Source organism: Aquarana catesbeiana, linkage group LG10, assembly GCF_042186555.1.
Source record: "Aquarana catesbeiana isolate 2022-GZ linkage group LG10, ASM4218655v1, whole genome shotgun sequence".
NCBI lineage: Eukaryota > Metazoa > Chordata > Amphibia > Anura > Ranidae > Aquarana > Aquarana catesbeiana.
Genome location: NC_133333.1, coordinates 9808672 through 9827143, shown reverse-complemented (window position 1 = coordinate 9827143; position 18472 = coordinate 9808672). Strand labels below are relative to the sequence as shown.

The 18472-nt window shown below is 42.7% G+C and overlaps 1 protein-coding gene across 1 annotated transcript in view; it reads left to right on the top strand.

The window, feature by feature from the left end:
• LOC141111478 (uncharacterized) overlaps positions 1 to 18472 on the top strand; it is a 315956-nt gene that overhangs the window by 259122 nt on the left and 38362 nt on the right. The window contains exons 8-10 of the mRNA XM_073603770.1: positions 13373 to 13417; positions 14646 to 14681; positions 15879 to 15911. Coding sequence (XP_073459871.1) covers positions 13373 to 13417; positions 14646 to 14681; positions 15879 to 15911 — 114 coding nt within the window. The remainder of the gene's footprint in view (positions 1 to 13372; positions 13418 to 14645; positions 14682 to 15878; positions 15912 to 18472) is intronic.

Here is an 18472-nt window from a genome sequence, read left to right as displayed (position 1 = left end):
GGCAATTGCTCAGTAATGCAACACTGTACCCAAATGACATTTATATTATTATTTTTTTTTTTCACACAAATAGAGCTTTCTTCTGGTGGTATTTGATCACCTCTGGGTTTTTAATTTTTTATAATTCTGAAAAAAAAACCCGAATATTTTCTACTTTCTGTTATAAAACATATCCAATAAAATCAAAGTTCTTCATAAATTTAGGCCACAGTGTATTTTACTACATATTTTTGGTAAAAAAAAAATCCCAATAAGTGTATAATAATTGGTTTGTGTGAAAGTGATAGCTTCTACAAATTACGGTGTATATATTTAAAATTGAACATTTCTGATGTATTAACCGCTGATATTATTTTTTTGAGGGCCTTAAAATGCCAGAAAAGTACAAATACCCCCCAAATGACCCCTTTTTGTCAAGTAGACAGTCTGAGGTATTTAATAAGAGGCATGGCAAGTTTTTTGAAATTGTAATTTTTTTTTGTCACAATTTTTTTGAAAATTAAGAAATTAAATAAAAAAAAATGCACAGTATTTTTTTTTTTTTTTTACATACTGTCACCAGTGCAGTACAGCTTCATCTTAAACCTGGTGTGGCGGTGATCAGGGACACTAACTAGTGACAGTATGTAAAAAATAAATAAATAAATAAATACTTTATATTCAATTTGTAAAAATTTTTTTCCTTTTTTTTTTTTTTTTACATACTGTCATCAGAGTAGCTCAGTGGCACCATAGTGACATTATATTACTCTGGGGGGTGATCAGAGATTTTTTTACACTGTTATTGCTTTATACAGTGCAGATCAGTATAAAGACCAGCCTTTCTCAACCTTTTCAACACAGAGGAACCCTTGAAATAGTTCTGCGGTCTCAGGGAACCTCTGCTAAAAATTAGAAATCTACAACTCATGATACATTAGTGTGATGGTCAGTGGGAAGAACGGTCCTTACACTCACTGGGAAGAATTACCTCCTTACAGATAGTTAAAAAGATCAATAGTGTCAGTGGGAACTTATCTGAGAGGCAGAAATTGGCCAATGTTGAAGGAACTCCTGGCAACCTCTGGAGGAACCCTGGTTGAGAATCACTGATATAGGCAATAGTTTTAGCTGTTTATGATTGGCTACAGCTAATCACATTGTACAGTAGGGATGAGCTTCGAGTTCGAGTCGAACTCATGTTCGACTCGAACATTGGCTGTTCGCAAGTTCACCGAACAGCGAACAATTTGGGGTGTTCGCGGCAAATTCGAATGCCGCGGAACACCCTTTAAAAGTCTATGGGAGAAATCAAAAGTGCTAATTTTAAAGGCTAATATGCAAGTTATTGTCATAAAAAGTGTTTGGGGACCTGGGTCCTGCCCCAGGGGACATGGATCAATGCAAAAAAAAGTTTTAAAAACGGCCGTTTTTTCAGGAGCAGTGATTTTAATAATGCTTAAAGTCAATCAATAAAAGTGTAATATCCCTTTAAATTTCGTACCTGGGGGGTGTCTATAGTGTGCCTGTAAAGGGGCGCATGTTTCCTGTGTTTAGAACAGTCTGACAGCAAAATGACATTTTGAAGGAAAAAGCTCATTAAAAACTACCCGCGGCTATTGCATTGCCGACAATACACATAGAAGTTCATTGATAAAAACGGCATGGGAATTCCCCAAAGGGGAACCCCGAACCAAAATTTAAAAAAAAAAATGACGTGGGAGTCCCCCTAAATTCCATACCAGGCCCTTCAGGTCTGGTATGGATAGTAAGGGGAACCCCGGCCAAAATTTAAAAAAAAAAATGACGTGGGGTTCCCCCTAAATTCCATACCAGACCCTTCAGGTCTGGTATGGATTTTAAGGGGAACCCCGCGCCAAAAAAAAAAAAAAAAAGGCGTGGGATCCCCCCAAAAATCCATACCAGACCCTTATCCGAGCACGCAACCTGGCAGGCCGCAGGAAAAGAGGGGGGGATGAGAGTGCGGCCCCCCCTCCCTCCTGAACCGTACCAGGCCACATGCCCTCAACATTGGGAGGGTGCTTTGGGGTAGCCCCCCAAAACACCTTGTCCCCATGTTGATGAGGACAAGGGCCTCATCCCCACAACCCAGGCCGGTGGTTGTGGGGGTCTGCGGGCGGGGGGCTTATCGGAATCTGGAAGCCCCCTTTAACAAGGTGACCCCCAGATCCCGGCCCCCCCCCCTGTGTGAAATGGTAAGGGGGTACATAAGTACCCCTACCATTTCATGAAAAAAGTGTCAAAAATGTTAAAAATGACAAGAGACAGTTTTTGACAATTCCTTTATTTAAATGCTTCTTCTTTCTTCTATCTTCCTTCATCTTCTGGTTCTTCTGGTTCTTCTGGCTCTTCTGGTTCTTCCTCCGGCGTTCTCGTCCAGCATCTCCTCTGCGGCGTCTTCTATCTTCTTCTCCTCGGGCCGCTCCGCACCCATGGCATGGGGGGGAGGCTCCCGCTCTTCTCTTCTTCTTTTCTTCTCTTCTTCTCTTCTTCTTTTCTTCTCCGGGCCGCTCCGCAATCCATGCTGGCATGGAGGGAGGCTCCCGCTGTGTGACGGCACTCCTCGTCTGACAGTTCTTAAATAACGGGGGGCGGGGCCACCCGGTGACCCCGCCCCCCTCTGACGCACGGTGACTTGACGGGACTTCCCTGTGACGTCACGGGGAATGCCACAGGGAAGTCCCGTCAAGTCACCGTGCGTCAGAGGGGGGCGGGGTCACCGGGTGGCCCCGCCCCCCCGTTATTTAAGAACTGTCAGACGAGGAGCGCCGTCACACAGCGGGAGCCTCCCTCCATGCCAGCATGGATTGCGGAGCGGCCCGGAGAAGAAAATGAAGAAGAGAAGAAGAGAAGAAGAGAAGAAAAGAAGAAGAGAAGAGCGGGAGCCTCCCCCCCATGCCATGGGTGCGGAGCGGCCCGAGGAGAAGAAGACAGAAGACGCCGCGGAGGAGATGCTGGACGAGAACGCCGGAGGAAGAACCAGAAGAGCCAGAAGAACCAGAAGAACCAGAAGATGAAGGAAGATAGAAGAAAGAAGAAGCATTTAAATAAAGGAATTGTCAAAAACTGTCTCTTGTCATTTTTAACATTTTTGACACTTTCTTCGTGAAATGGTAGGGGTACTTATGTACCCCCTTACCATTTCACACAGGGGGGGGGCCGGGATCTGGGGGTCACCTTGTTAAAGGGGGCTTCCAGATTCCGATAAGCCCCCCACCCGCAGACCCCCACAACCACCGGCCAGGGTTGTGGGGATGAGGCCCTTGTCCTCATCAACATGGGGACAAGGTGTTTTGGGGGGCTACCCCAAAGCACCCTCCCAATGTTGAGGGCATGTGGCCTGGTACGGTTCAGGAGGGAGGGGGGGCCGCACTCTCGTCCCCCCCTCTTTTCCTGCGGCCTGCCAGGTTGTGTGCTCGGATAAGGGTCTGGTATGGATTTTTGGGGGGACCCCACGCCGTTTTTTTTTTTGGCGCGGGGTTCCCCTTAAAATCCATACCAGACCTGAAGGGCCTGGTATGGAATTTAGGAGGACTCCCACGTAATTTTTTTTTTTAAATTTTGGTTCGGGGTTCCCCTTTGGGGAATTCCCATGCCGTTTTTATCAATGAACTTCTATGTGTATTGTCGGCAATGCAATAGCCGCGGGTAGTTTTAAATGAGTTTTTTCCTTCAAAATGTCATTTTGCTGTCAGACTGTTCTAAACACAGGAAACATGCGCCCCTTTACAGGCATACTATAGACACCCCCCAGGTACGAAATTTAAAGGGATATTACACTTTTATTGTTTGACTTTAAGCATTATTAAAATCACTGCTCCTGAAAAAACGGCCGTTTTTAAAACTTTTTTTTGCATTGATCCATGTCCCCTGGGGCAGGACCCAGGTCCCCAAACACTTTTTATGACAATAACTTTCATATAAGCCTTTAAAATTAGCACTTTTGATTATTCATGTTCGTGTCCCATAGACTTTAACGGTGTTCGCATGTTCGAACGAACTTTTTTCCTGTTCGCATGTTCTGGTGCGAACCGAACAGGGGGGTGTTCGGCTCATCCCTATTGTACAGGTAGCCAGAGACCATGTGATTGCTTGGTGGACACAGCAGGTCATGGGAGTGTGTCTCTACATGCCCAGGTGGCACGTGCTGCGCATGTCAACTAGCTAACATAGAGGTATGGGATTGCCCTTCTATGAGCCGCCAGCAAGTGGTTAATTCAATGTGGTTTTATCTTTTAGATTTAGCAGAAATTTTTGTAAGTTATGTTGTATTTGTCTTCTAATAATTACTTTAGAGTATTTTTAGCGAAAATATAATTCTGCTTTTTTTTTGGGTGGGGAGGTGCTGAATAGGTTCCTGTGATTTCTAACAGCAGACCTGTGCAGTGGCGGCTGGTGCTCAATATTTTGGGGGGGTGGCAAACCAATGCCAACCCCCCCCCAGGAGACAGGCGGGAATGTGACCCCCCCTGCATGCAGGAGACGGGCAGGATGTGAATGTGGCAGCGATCAGAGGCCTCCTTACCTTAGGAAGGAGGCAGATCAGGCAGACATGGATCCGGGCTGCAGCTCCTCGCTCCGGGGCCATTGCTTCTCCTCCAGGCCCAACAGGAAGTGGGTCCTGACTGAGACCTGATTGGCCGGGAGTTTTAAGACTCCCTGACCAATCAGGTCTAAGGAATTGCTTCCTGATTGGCCGGGAGGAGAATCAGGAAGACAATAGCCAATATTAATACGCTAATGTCACACAACTGGGTGGGCTCATGGCGCAGTGCTCTGCACCCCAAGCACACCCTTTTTTAAGCCAATTCGAGCCTCAGGCTCTAATAGTGCTTAAAAAAAAACATGGAAATCCCTGCATCTGGCACCCTGCATGTATATTAGTGGGCTGGACGCATGGATAGGGAGGGTGGCGCCCCTGGACCTGTGTGTGTGTGTGTGTGTATATATATATATATATATATATATATATATATATAGTATATATTAGTATTGGTATACAGTATATATATATTTGCTCTATGTTTTTGTTTTTTCTTAGGTGCAAAAGGTCATGCCAATGGGCGCCCAGTAACAGAAGCCATCGGTGAGTATGAAAATATAATAAATAAAGCATAATCACTGTGATGAATTGCTAAGATAGGCATGAAATACGGGGAGAGTGTCTGATCTGGCTGTTCAATGAATTCAGTCAATATTACCCCGATACCCGCCTAGGTGAACATACACTTTGTAGGTTAATCTTTATTGTTCTCCCCCAAGATAAGCAGAGCTGATAGCTTTTCATTATCTAATTTTTTTAAAAATGATTTAATATAGAAAAAAATATTTTTAAAGTGCACATACTGTATATGTGATTCTAATAGCCCTAGGGTTATGTGACCCCCTATACTGTAATAAAGCTCCCAGACATATTTGTCCTCAGAATAAGACCATCGCTTGTAGTAGTTAGAAGTAGATTACTTTTGCTTTGGTTTTATTTATGAGCATTTGAGGAAGAGAGGGTTAGGGATACCCAAAAAGCCATTTCCTATCATTAGTAGCTTTAAAGTGGTCCACAACAATGACATCACTGAGGGGGCTAGGGAGGAGGTGGAATCTTTATGGGTAGAGCTCCAAAGGGATGAAGTTAAGGGGAAAATAATACTGGGAGTATGCTATAGGCCCCCAAACCTGAGGGAGGAAGTGGAGACGGATCTCCTATCACAAATTGGATTAGCAGCAAGGATGGGAAGTGTTATCATAATGGGGGATTTTAATTATCCAGACATAGACTGGGCGGAGGGAACCGCGCATTCATTTAAGGCTCGCCAGTTCCTTAGTGTCTTGCAGGACAATTTTATGGGTCAGATGGTAGACGCACCAACTAGAAACAAAACATTACTAGATCTACTGATTACCAAAAATACAGACCTGATAACAGATGTGGTAATACGGGGCAATTTAGGTAACAGCGATCACAGGTCAATTAGTTTCAGTATAAATCACACAAATAGGAAACATGAGGGGAACACAAAGACACTGAATTTCAAAAGAGCCAACTTCCCTAAACTACAAACCTTGCTAAAAGGCATAAATTGGGATAAAATATTAGGAACAAAGAATACGGAGGAGAGATGGGTTTGCTTTAAGAGCATATTAAATAAGGGCATTAGCCAATGTATCCCATTGGGTAATAAATTTAAAAGAGCGAACAAACATCCTGGATGGCTTAACTCCAATGTAAAAATGCATATAAAAGCAAAGGAGAAGGCCTTCAAAAAATACAAGGTTGAGGGATCATCCTCAGCATTCAGAATTTATAAAGAATGCAATAAGAAATGTAAGGGTACAATTAGGATGGCTAAGATAGAACATGAAAGAAACATAGCGGAGGAGAGCAAAAGAAATCCCAAGAAATTCTTTAAGTATGTAAACAGTAAAAAAGGGAGGACAGACCATATTGGCCCCATAAAGAATGAGGAAGGACATCTGGTTACAAAGGATGGGGAGATGGCAAAGGTATTGAATTTATTCTTCTCCTCAGTCTTCACAAGTGAATCGGGGGGCTTTAGTAACCAAAACTGCAGTGTTTATCCTCATGACACATCACAGGAAGCACCTACATGGTTAACAGAGGACGGAATTAAAATTAGACTTGAGAAACTTAACGTTAATAAATCACCGGGACCAGATGGCTTGCATCCGAGAGTACTTAGGGAACTCAGTCAGGTGATTGCCAGACCGTTGTTCCTAATATTTACAGACAGTCTATTGACTGGAATGGTACCAGCTGATTGGAGAAAAGCCAATGTAGCACCAATATTTAAAAAGGGCCCAAAAAACATCCCTGGGAATTACAGACCAGTTAGCCTAACATCAATAGTATGTAAACTCTTGGAGGGGATGATAAGGGACTATATACAAGATTTTAGTAATAAGAACGGTTTCATTAGCAGTAATCAGCATGGATTCATGAAGAATCGTTCTTGCCAAACCAATCTATTAACCTTCTATGAGGAGGTGAGTTGCCATCTAGATAAAGGAAGGCCCGTAGACGTGGTGTATCTGGATTTTGCAAAAGCATTTGACACAGTTCCCCATAAACGTTTACTGTACAAAATAAGGTGCGTTGGCATGGACCATAGGGTGAGTACATGGATTGAAAACTGGCTACAAGGGCGTGTTCAGAGGGTGGTGATAAATGGGGAGTACTCAGAATGGTCAGGGGTGGGTAGTGGGGTTCCCCAGGGTTCTGTTCTGGGACCAATCCTATTTAATTTGTTCATAAACGATCTGGAGGATGGGATAAACAGTTCAATCTCTGTATTTGCAGACGATACTAAGCTAAGCAGGGCAATAACTTCTCTGCAGGATGTGGAAATCTTGCAAAAAGACCTGAACAAATTAATGGGGTGGGCGACTACATGGCAAATGAGGTTCAATGTAGAAAAATGTAAAATAATGCATTTGGGTGGCAAAAATATGAAAGCGATCTATACACTGGGGGGGGGGAACCTCTGGGGGAATCTAGGATGGAAAAGGACCTGGGGGTCCTAGTGGATGATAGGCTCAGCAATAGCATGCAATGCCAAGCTGCTGCTAATAAAGCAAACAGAATATTGGCATTAAAAGGGGGATCAACTGCAGAGATAAAACGATAATTCTCCCGCTCTACAAGACTCTGGTCCGGCCGCACCTGGAGTATGCTGTCCAGTTCTGGGCACCAGTCCTCAGGAGGGACGTACTGGAAATGGAGCGAGTACAAAGAAGGGCAACAAAGCTAATAAAGGGTCTGGAGGATCTTAGTTATGAGGAAAGGTTGCAAGCACTGAACTTATTCTCTCTGGAGAAGAGACGCTTGAGAGGGGATATGATTTCAATTTACAAATACTGTACTGGTCACCCCACAATAGGGATAAAACTTTTTCGCAGAAGAGAGTTTAATAAGACTCGTGGCCACTCATTACAATTAGAAGAAAAGAGGTTTAACCTTAAACTACGTAGAGGGTTCTTTACTGTAAGAGCGGTAAGGATGTGGAATTCCCTTCCACAGGCGGTGGTCTCAGCGGGGAGCATTGATAGCTTCAAGAAACTATTAGATAATCACCTGAATGACCGCAATATACAGGGATATGTAATGTAATACTGACACATAATCACACACATAGGTTGGACTTGATGGACTTGTGTCTTTTTTCAACCTCACCTACTATGTAACTATGTAACAAGGATTAGACCAAAATAATGACGCTCCAGGTGAGTGAACTGAACCCAGGGGGCTGCACAGCTCGTCTGTGAGATTCAGTAACATTCACAAATCCGGAATATTTCTGCACTCCTTGGTATCTTTATTGAGACATTAAACTGACAGGAACGTTAAAAGGTAACGCGTTTCGTGCCAAATTCCCGGCCAGCTCAGACCGCCCAGGTTTTTGAATGACGTGAGGTAAAACAAGTCACAGAAGTGCTGAACGAAGTGCTCTCCTGTGATCCATAGAAGTACAGCCAGAGGAGCTTTCCCTGTACTTCTCCTTTATTCACCCGACATCACAAGTGGTGATTAGAAGTGGGCAGCCGACGGTGGAAATATCCAGGTCTTCACTCCCACGGGGTGTTCATGCCAGGAACTGTTGTTGGCAATTCGGAAGAGCAGCCAGGCAGAAAGCATTGCATGTTACATATGAATATTACATAAGACCAATTAAAAAAAAAAAAAAAAAAAAAAAAAAAAAGATTTTTAATACAGAAATGTTGTCTTATGTCGCGTACACACGAGCGGACTTTTCGACCGGACTGGTCCGACCGACCGAGTCCGGCGGACAATCCGATCGTGTGTGGGCTTCATCTGACCTTCAGCGGACTTTTCCAGTTGAAAATCTGACGGAGTTTAGATTTGAAATATGCTTCAAATCTTTCCAATGGACTCGAATCCGGTCGAAAAATCAGCTCGTCTGTATGCTAGTCCGACAGATGAAAACCCATGCTAGGGCAGCTATTGGCTACTGGCTATCAACTTCCTTATTTTAGTCTGGTCGTATGTCATCACGTACGAATCCGTCAGACTTTGGTGTGATCGTGTATAGGCAAGTCTGTTTGTTCAAAAGTCCATCGGAAGTCCGTCAAAAGTCTGTCGAAAGTCCATCGGAAAGTCCGTCGGACCAGTCTGGTCGAAAAGTCCGCTCGTGTGTACGTGGCATTAGTGAAAAGTCTGTCCATGTACAGTATAGGATGCACTCAATACTCAATACAGGAGACGGGCAGGATGTGAATGTGGCAGCGATCAGAGGCCTCCTTACCTTAGGAAGGAGGCAGATCAGGCAGATATGGATCCGGGCTGCAGCTCCTCGCTCCAGGGCCATTGCTTCTCCTCCAGGCTGAACAGGAAGTGGGTCCTGACTAAGACCTGGCCAATCGGGTCTCAGGAACTGCTTCCTGATTGGTCAGGAGGAGAATCAGGAAGACAATAGCCAATATTAATACACTAATGTCACACAACTGGGTGGGCTCATGGCGCAGTGCTCTGTGCCCCAAGCACACCCTTTTTTAAGCCAATTAGAACCTCAGGCTCTAATATTGCTTAAAAAAAACCCATGGAAATCCCTGCATCTGGCACCCTGCATGTAGATTAGTGGGCTGGACGCATGGATGGGGGGGTGGCGCTCCTGGACCTGTGTGTGTGTGTATATATAAATATATATATATATATATATATATATATATATATATATATATATATATATATATATATATATATATATAGTAGTGTAATGTAAAGTAGTGAGTGTACAGCTTGTATAACAGTGTAAATTTGCTGTCCCCTCAAAATAACTCAACACACAGCCATTAATGTCTAAACCGCTGACAACAAAAGTGAGTCAAAATGTCCACATTGGGCCCAATTAGCCATTTTCCCTCTCTGGGGTCATGTGACTCATTAGTGTCTCAGGTGCGAATGAGGAGCAGGTGTGTTAAATTTGGTGTTATCGCTCTCACTCTCTCATACTGGTCACTGGAAGTTCAACATGGCACCTCATGGCAAAGAACTCTCACTCTCACTCTCACTCTCTCACTCTTGTCTTCAGCAAACTGTTTGCAGGCTTTCTTGTGCATCATCTTTAGAAGAGGCTTCCTTCTGGGACGACAGCCATGCTGACCAATTTGATGCAGTGTGCGGCGTATGGTCTGAGCACTGACAGGCTGACCCCCCACCCCTTCAACCTCTGCAGCAATGCTGGCAGCACTCATATGTCTATTTCCCAAAGACAACCTCTGGATATGACGCTGAGCACGTGACCTCAACTTCTTTGGTGGACCATGGTGAGGCCTGTTCTGAATGGAACCTGTCCTGTTATACCGCTGTATGGTCTTGGCCACCGTGCTGCAGCTCAGTTTCAGGGTCTTGACAATCTTCTTATAGCCTAGGCCATCTTTATGTAGAGCAACAATTCTTTTTTTCAGTTCTTTGCCATGAAGTGCCATGTTGAACTTCTAGTGACCAGTATGAGAGAGTGAAAGCGATAATACCAAATTTAACACACCTGCTCCCCATTCACACCTGAGACACTAATGAGTCACATGACCCCAGAGAGGGAAAATGGCTAATTGGGCCCAATGTGGACATTTTTACTCACTTTTGTTGCCAGCGGTTTAGACATTAATGGCTGTGTGTTGAGTTATTTTGAGGGGACATCAAATTTACACTGTTATACAAGCTGTACACTCACTACTTTACATTACACTAATATATATATATATATATATATATATATATACATATACATATACACACACACAGGTCCAGGGGCGCCACCCCCCCTATCCATGCGTCCAGCCCACTAATCTAGAGCCGTCGGCTCTAATAGGCTTCCAAATTGGTAAACAGCGGACTCACTGCTGTGCGTTTGCTGCTTACGTAGTGCTGTGTTAGGGAATCGATTTATTTGATTCCCTAACACTGACCTGCCTCTCAGCCAATCAGGTGCACCGGGTCTGGTTACCTGTCACCTGATTGGCTGAAGTGACAGGCGCTGTGATTGGATGCCAGGCGTCCAATCATAGTAGAAGAGGACGGGAGAAGACATCGAGGACTCGGAGTTAGCGTGGAGGACAGCGCTGACCCGAGACAGGTAAGTGCCAGGCGGGGAGGCACACTGGCAGCAATTGATGGGGCAAACTGGTGGCAATTGATGGGGCACACTGGCAGCAATTGATGGTTACAGTAGCTGCGTTTGATGGCACAGTGGCTGCGCTTGATTACACAGTGGCAGCGTTTAATAGGCACAGCGGTGGCAATTTATGGGTACAGTGGCTTCGTTTGATGGCAAAGTGAGGCTGCAATTGATGGTTTTTTTTTTTCAGTTTGTTTGCGCCCCCCCTAAAAATTTTGAGCACCAGCCGCCACTGCTGAACACCATTTGTGATATCAAGTGATTAAAGGAGAAGTATGGCCAAAGCTATTTTATCTATACTTCTATGGATCATTGGACTGCACTTTGTTCTGCACTCCTGTGACCTGTTTTCTGGTGTCTCTCACCTTCCTCTTGGCAATACCCCACAGATTCTCTATGGGGATTAGGTCAGGCGAGTTTGCTGGCCAATGGAGCACAGTGATACCATGATCATGTGACCAGGTATTGGTAGTGTGGGAGGTGCCAAGTCCTGCTGGAAAATTAAATCAGCATCCCCATAAAGCTGGTCAGCAGAGGGAAGCATGAAGTGCTCTAGAATTTTCTAGTAGAGGACTGCACTGACTTTGGACTTAAAAACACAGAGGACCAACACCAGCAGATGACACGGCTCCCCAAATCATCACTGACTAGAATATTTTGCATTTCATTTGGAAACGAAGGTCCCAGAGTCTGGAGGAAGAGTGGAGGAAGAGTGGAGAAGCACAGAATACAAGTTGCATGAGGTCCAGTGTGAAGTTCTTGTGCAACAAGCTAGTGTATCTTCAAATGGTTCCAGGTAAGTCCGTCCCAATAGATATACACTAGCTTGTTGCACAAGAACTTTTTATGCACACTGGACTTTTTTAAATATTTATAGCATTTTAGTATATACAGCATTTTTTGGCATTTTCTGGAATTTTTTGCATGCATGGACTTTTTCATTTTTTTCATTTATTAATTTTATATTTTTTCATTTATTAATTTTTATCCTTAACACTACACTTTTATGCACGCCATATGTAAATTGTCCTTTTTTTTTTTTTGTTTTATTATTTTTTATTTTTTGAACACCATCCAATCTCACTTTACTAGTATATACACCACTCTGGAGTGGGCAACACTGTGTTTGTGTTTTTTTGGGGCATAATTCACTTATACCTTTCAATGATTATTATCCTTGGATCTTGTGAAATTTTATTTTTTTATACACCTGATTGATCATTCACTTATATTATTGTTTGGAGCTTTATCCATTATTTTATATAACTTCACTTTGGGCAGTTTGCACATACTTTGGTATTTTTAGCAAGTACATTTATTTACACATACTATTTTACTGTGTTTCACTTTTCATTCACCCAGAATTGTGGTGTAATGTTCCCCTTGTGTTAAGAGTCTGTTTATAGTTTAATTTATTTTTTTCACCAGTGAACAGCGCCAATCCCCTATTTTCTCAGGGTTTATAGCATTTGGATCGCACCTAGGTGCTTTCTTTATCTGGGGGGCTGCAGTTCGGTTACAAGCCCGTCCTAAGCGCGGAATACCAATACATACGTAATCTTCTTATAGCCTAGGCCATCTTTATGTAAAGCAACAATTCTTTTTTTCAGATCCTCAGATAGTTCTTGAGGTGCCATGTTGAACCTCCAGTGACCAGTATGAGAGAGTGAGAGCGATAACACCAAATTTAACACACCTGCTCCCCATTCACACCTGAGACCTTGTAACACTAAAGAGTCACATGACACCGGGGAGAGGGAAAATGGCTAATTGGGCCCAATTTGGACATTTTCACTTAGGGGTGTACTGACTTTTGTTGCCAGCGGTTTAGACATTAATGGCTGTGTGTTGAGTTATTTTGAGGGGACAGCAAATTTACACTGTTATACAAGCTGTACACTCACTACTTTACATTGTAGACAAGTGTCATTTCTTCAGTGTTGTCACATGAAAAGATAGAAGAAAAGATTTACACAAATGTGAGGGGTGTACTTACTTGTGTGAGATACTGTATATATATATATATATATATATATATATATATATATATATATATATATCGATTGATCGATCGATAGATAGATATAGATATATCTATCTATATCTATATATTTATACACACATTTTATATATATATATATATATATATATATATATATATATATATATATATATATATATATATATATATATATTTGCTCTTTGTTTTTGTTTTTTCTTAGGTGCAAAAGGTCATGCCAATGGGCGCCCAGTAACAGAAGCCAATGGTGAGTGTGAAACTATAAGGAATAAAGCATAATCACTGTGATGAATGGCTATGATAGGCATGAAATACGGGGAGAGTCTCTGATCTGGCTGTTGAATGAATCCAGTCCATATTACCCCCATACCCGCCTAGGTGAACATACACTTTGTAGGTTAATCTTTATTGTTCTCCCCCCACATAAGCTTTTGATTATCTACTTTTTAAAAAAAATTATTTAATATAGAAACAAAATATTTTTAAAGTGCTCATACTGTATATGTGATTCTAATAGCCCTAGGGTTATGTGACCCCCTATACTGTAATAAAGCTCCCAGACATATTTGTCCTCAGAATAAGACCATCGCTTGTAGTAGTTAGAAGTAGATTACTTTTACTTTGGTTTTATTTATGAGTATTTGAGGGAGAGAGGGTTAGGGATACCCAAAAAGCCATTTCCTATCATCAGTAGCTTTAAAGTGGTTCACAACAAGGATTAGACCAAAATAATGACGCTCCAGGTGAGTGACCCGAACCCAGGGGGCTGCACAGCTCGTCTGTGAGATTCAGTAACATTCACAAATCCGGAATATTTCTGCACTCCTTGGGATCTTTATTGACGCATTAAACTGACAGGAACGTTAAAAGATGACGCGTTTCGTGCTAAATTCACAGCCAGCTCAGACCTCCCAGGTTTTTGAATGACGTCAGCTGAAAACAAGTCACAGAAGTGCAGAACGAAGTGCTCTCCTGTGATCCATAGGAGAAGTACAGCCAGAGGAGCTTTCCCCGTACTTCTCCTTTATTCACCCGACATCACAAGTGGTGATCAGATGTGGGCAGAAGACGGTGGAAATATCCAGGTCTTCACTCCCATGGGGTGTTCATGTCAGGAACGGTTGTTGGCAATTTGGAAGAGCAGCCAGGCAGAAAGCATTGTATGTTACAGGCGGTGTACCTGCGATAAAAGAGAGAAAAGCTCAGAGGGTGGAACTGAGACAATGTCTCCACCAGTGTTGGAGATGGTGGGAGAACGATGGAAATGCTGAAAATGATGGAAAATCATTATTGTAAAATCTTAGCAAACTGAGACAATTCTGCCACCAATGATGTCATATTCTACTGAATAATCAATGGAGGATGATACCAAGAAAAGGTCACTTATAGCTGCAACTAGTTTTGTTTTTTATGTGTTCCTGGCCCTTAAAAATGATTTTCATGCAATTATACATATTTCTATTTCTTTCATTTAGAATCAATCTTTGATGATGATGCTGCGGAGATATCAGGTAAGTGATGAAAGGGAAGCTCTAGTCCTGTATAAGTATATCATGTACTGAATACAGCATATAGATCTATGACATCAGATATTATCCACCTCTGGAAGGTTTTATCCCCTCCATGACTAGGCCATTGTTTGCTATTCAGCACTGCGCTACTTCAATTGGCAATTGCATCCTTTTGCATGAATTCCGGCTGCGGCTGACTTTGGACTTGATAATACACAGAGGACCAACAACAGCAGAAGACACGGCTCCCCAAATCATCACTGACTGTGGAAACTTCACACTGGACCTCATGCAACTTGGATCCTTTGCCTCTCCACTCCTCCTCCAGATTAGTTTCCAAATGAAATGCAAAATTTTCCAGCGATGATTTGGGGAGTCGTTTCATCTGTTGGTGTTGGTCCTCTGTGTTTTATCAAGTCCAAAGTCAGCGCAGCCCTCTACCTGGAGATTCTAGAGCTCTTCATGCTTCCCTCTGCTGACCAGCTTTATGGAGATGCTGATTTAATTTTCCAGCAGGACTTGGCACCTCCCACACTGCCAAACTACCCATACCTGGTCACATGATCATGGTATCACTGTGCTCCATTGGCCAGCAAACTCGCCTGACCTAAACCCCATAGAGAATCTGTGGGGTATTGCCAAGAGGAAGGTGAGAGACACCAGAAAACAGATCACAGGAGTGCAGAACAAAGTGCAATCCAATGATCCATAGAAGAAGTATAGATAAAATAGCTTTGGCCATACTTCTCCTTTAATCATTTGATATCAGAAGTGGTAATCAGATGTGGGCAACAGATGGTGGAAATATCCAGGTCTTCACTCCCACGGGGTGTTCATGCCAGGAATGGCTGTTGGCACTTTGTGTGGAAGAGCAGCCAGGCAAAAAGCATTGCATGTGCCAGTGGGGAAAAAGAGAGAAAGGCTCAGAGGGTGGAACTGAGACAATGTCTCCTCCAGTGTCGGAGATGGTGGGAGAACGGTGGAAATGGCTGAAAATGATGGAAAATCATTATTACAAAATCTTAGCAAACTGAGACAATTCTGCCACCAATGATGTAATATTCTACTGAGTAATCAATGGAGAATGATACCAAGAAAAGGTCATTTATAGCTGCAACTAGTTTTGTTTTTTATGTGTTCCTGGCCTTTAAAAATGATTTTCATGAAATTATACATATTCCTATTTCTTTCATTTAGAATCAATCTTTGATAATGCTGAGGAGATTTCAGGTAAGTGATGAAAGGGAAGCTCTAGTCCTGTATAAGTATATAATGTACTGAATACAGCTTATGGATCTATGACATCCGATATTATCCACCTCTGGAAGGTTTATCCCCTCCATGACCAGGCCATTGTTTGCTATTCAGCACTGGACTACTTTACCTGGTAATTGCATGCAACACTATAACCAAATGAAATTTATATGATTTTTTTACACAAATAAAGCTTTTTTTTGGTGGTATTTGGTCATAACTGGAATTTTTTTAATCTATATATTATATAAACAAAAAAATTTGAAGATTTTGAAAAAAAATAATATTTTTTACTTTCTATTATAAAAACATATAAAAAAAATCAAAGTTTTTTTTTTTTTTTTTTTTTTATAAATGTAGGGCAAAAAGTATTCTACTACATGTCTTTGGTAAAAAAAAAAATCCCAATAAGTGTATATTAATTGGTTTGTGTGAAAGTTATAGCGTCTACAAACTATGGGCTATATATTTGAGAATTGATCAGTCCTAATGTACTGACGGCCGATCTCAAAAGCCAAAATTCATTATGTCAGAAAATTAGAATATTGCATAAGACCAATTAAAAAAAAAAAAAAAAAGATTTTTAATACAGAAATGTTGTCTTATGCCGCGTACACACGAGCTGACTTTTCGACCGGACTGGTCCGACGGACAATCCAATCGTGTGTGGTCTTCGTCGGACCTTCAGCGGACTTTTCCAGTTGAAAATCTGACGGAGTTTAGATTTGAAACATGCTACAAATCTTTCCGACGGACTCGAATCCGGTCGAAAAATCCGCTCATCTGTATGCTAGTCCGACAGACGAAAACCCATGCTAGGGCAGCTATTGGCTACTGGCTATCAACTTCCTTATTTTAGTCCGGTCGTATGTCATCACGTACGAATCCATCGGACTTTGGTGTGATCATGTGCAGGCAAGTCCGTTTATTCAAAAGTCCATCGGAAGTCCGTCGGAAAGTCCGTCAGATCAGTCTGGTCGAAAAGTTCGCTCGTGTGTACGCGGCATTAGTGAAAAGTCTGTCCATGTACAGTATAGGATGCACTCAATACTTGGTCGGGGCTCCTTTTGCATAAATTACGGCATCAATGCGGCGTGGCATGGAGGAGATCAGCCTGTGGCACTGCTGAGGTGTTATAGAAGTCCAGGTTGCTTTGATAGCGGCCTTCAGCTCGTCTGCATTGTTGGGTCTGGTGTCTCTCATCTTCATCTTGACAATACCCCACAGATTCTCTATGGGATTTAGGTCAGGTGAGTTTGCTGACCAATCGAGCACAGTGATACCATGATCATGTGACCAGGTATGGGTAGTTTTGGCAGTGTGGGAGGTGCCAAGACCTACTGGAAAATGAAATCAGCATCTCCATAAAGCTGGTCAGCAGAGGGAAGCATGAAGAGCTCTAGAATCTCCTGGTAGAGGGCTGCACTGACTTTGGACTTGATAAAACACAGAGGACCAACACCAGCAGATGACACGACTCCCCAAATCATCACCGACTGTGGAAACTTCACACTGGACCTCATGCAACTTGGATTCTGTGCTTCTCCACTCTTCCTCCAGACTCTGGGACCTTCGTTTCCAAATGAAATGCAAAATATTCTAGTCAGTGATGATTTGGGGAGTCATGTCATCTGCTGGTGTTGGTCCTCTGTGTTCTTAAGTCCAAAGTCAGCGCAGTCCTCTACTAGGAAATTCTAGAGCTCTTCACGCTTCCCTCTGCTGACCAGCTTTATGGAGATGCTGATTTAATTTTCCAGCAGGACTTGGCACCTCCCACACTACCAAAACTACTAATACCTAGTCACATGATCATGGTATCACTGTGCTCGATTGGCCAGCAAACTCCCCTGACCTAAACCCCATAGAGAATCTGTGGGGTATTGCCAAGAGGAAGGTGAGAGACACCAGAAAACAGGTCACAGGAGTGCAGAACAAAGTGCAGTCCAATGATCCATAGAAGTATAGATAAAATAGCTTTGGCCATACTTCTCCTTTAATCACTTGATATCACAAATGGTGTTCAGCAGTGGCGGCTGGTGCTCAAAATTTTTAGGGGGGCGCAAACAAACTGAAAAAAAAAAAAAAAAAATCAATTGCAGCCTCACTGTGCCCATCAAACGCAGCCACTGTGCCCATCAATTGAAGATTGAGGGGTGCAGGAGAGAGGGGGGCGGCACTCCTGCGCCCTCTATGGACGCACCGCCACTGGTGATCAGATGTGGCCAACAGATGGTGGAAAAAGCCTCCAGCATGTACCTGGGGGAAAAAGAGAGAAAAGCTCAGAGGGTGGAACTGAGACAATGTCTCCACCAGTGTCAGAGATGGTGGGAGAACGGTGGAAATGTTTGAAAATAATGGCAAATCATTATTACAAAATCTTAGCAAACTGAGACAATTCTGCCACCAATGATGTCATATTCTACTGAATAATCAATGGAGAATGATACCAAGAAAAGGTCACTTATAGCTGCAACTAGTTTTGCTTTCTATGTGTTCCTGGCCCTTAAAAAAATATAATTTTCACAATTTTTTAAGTT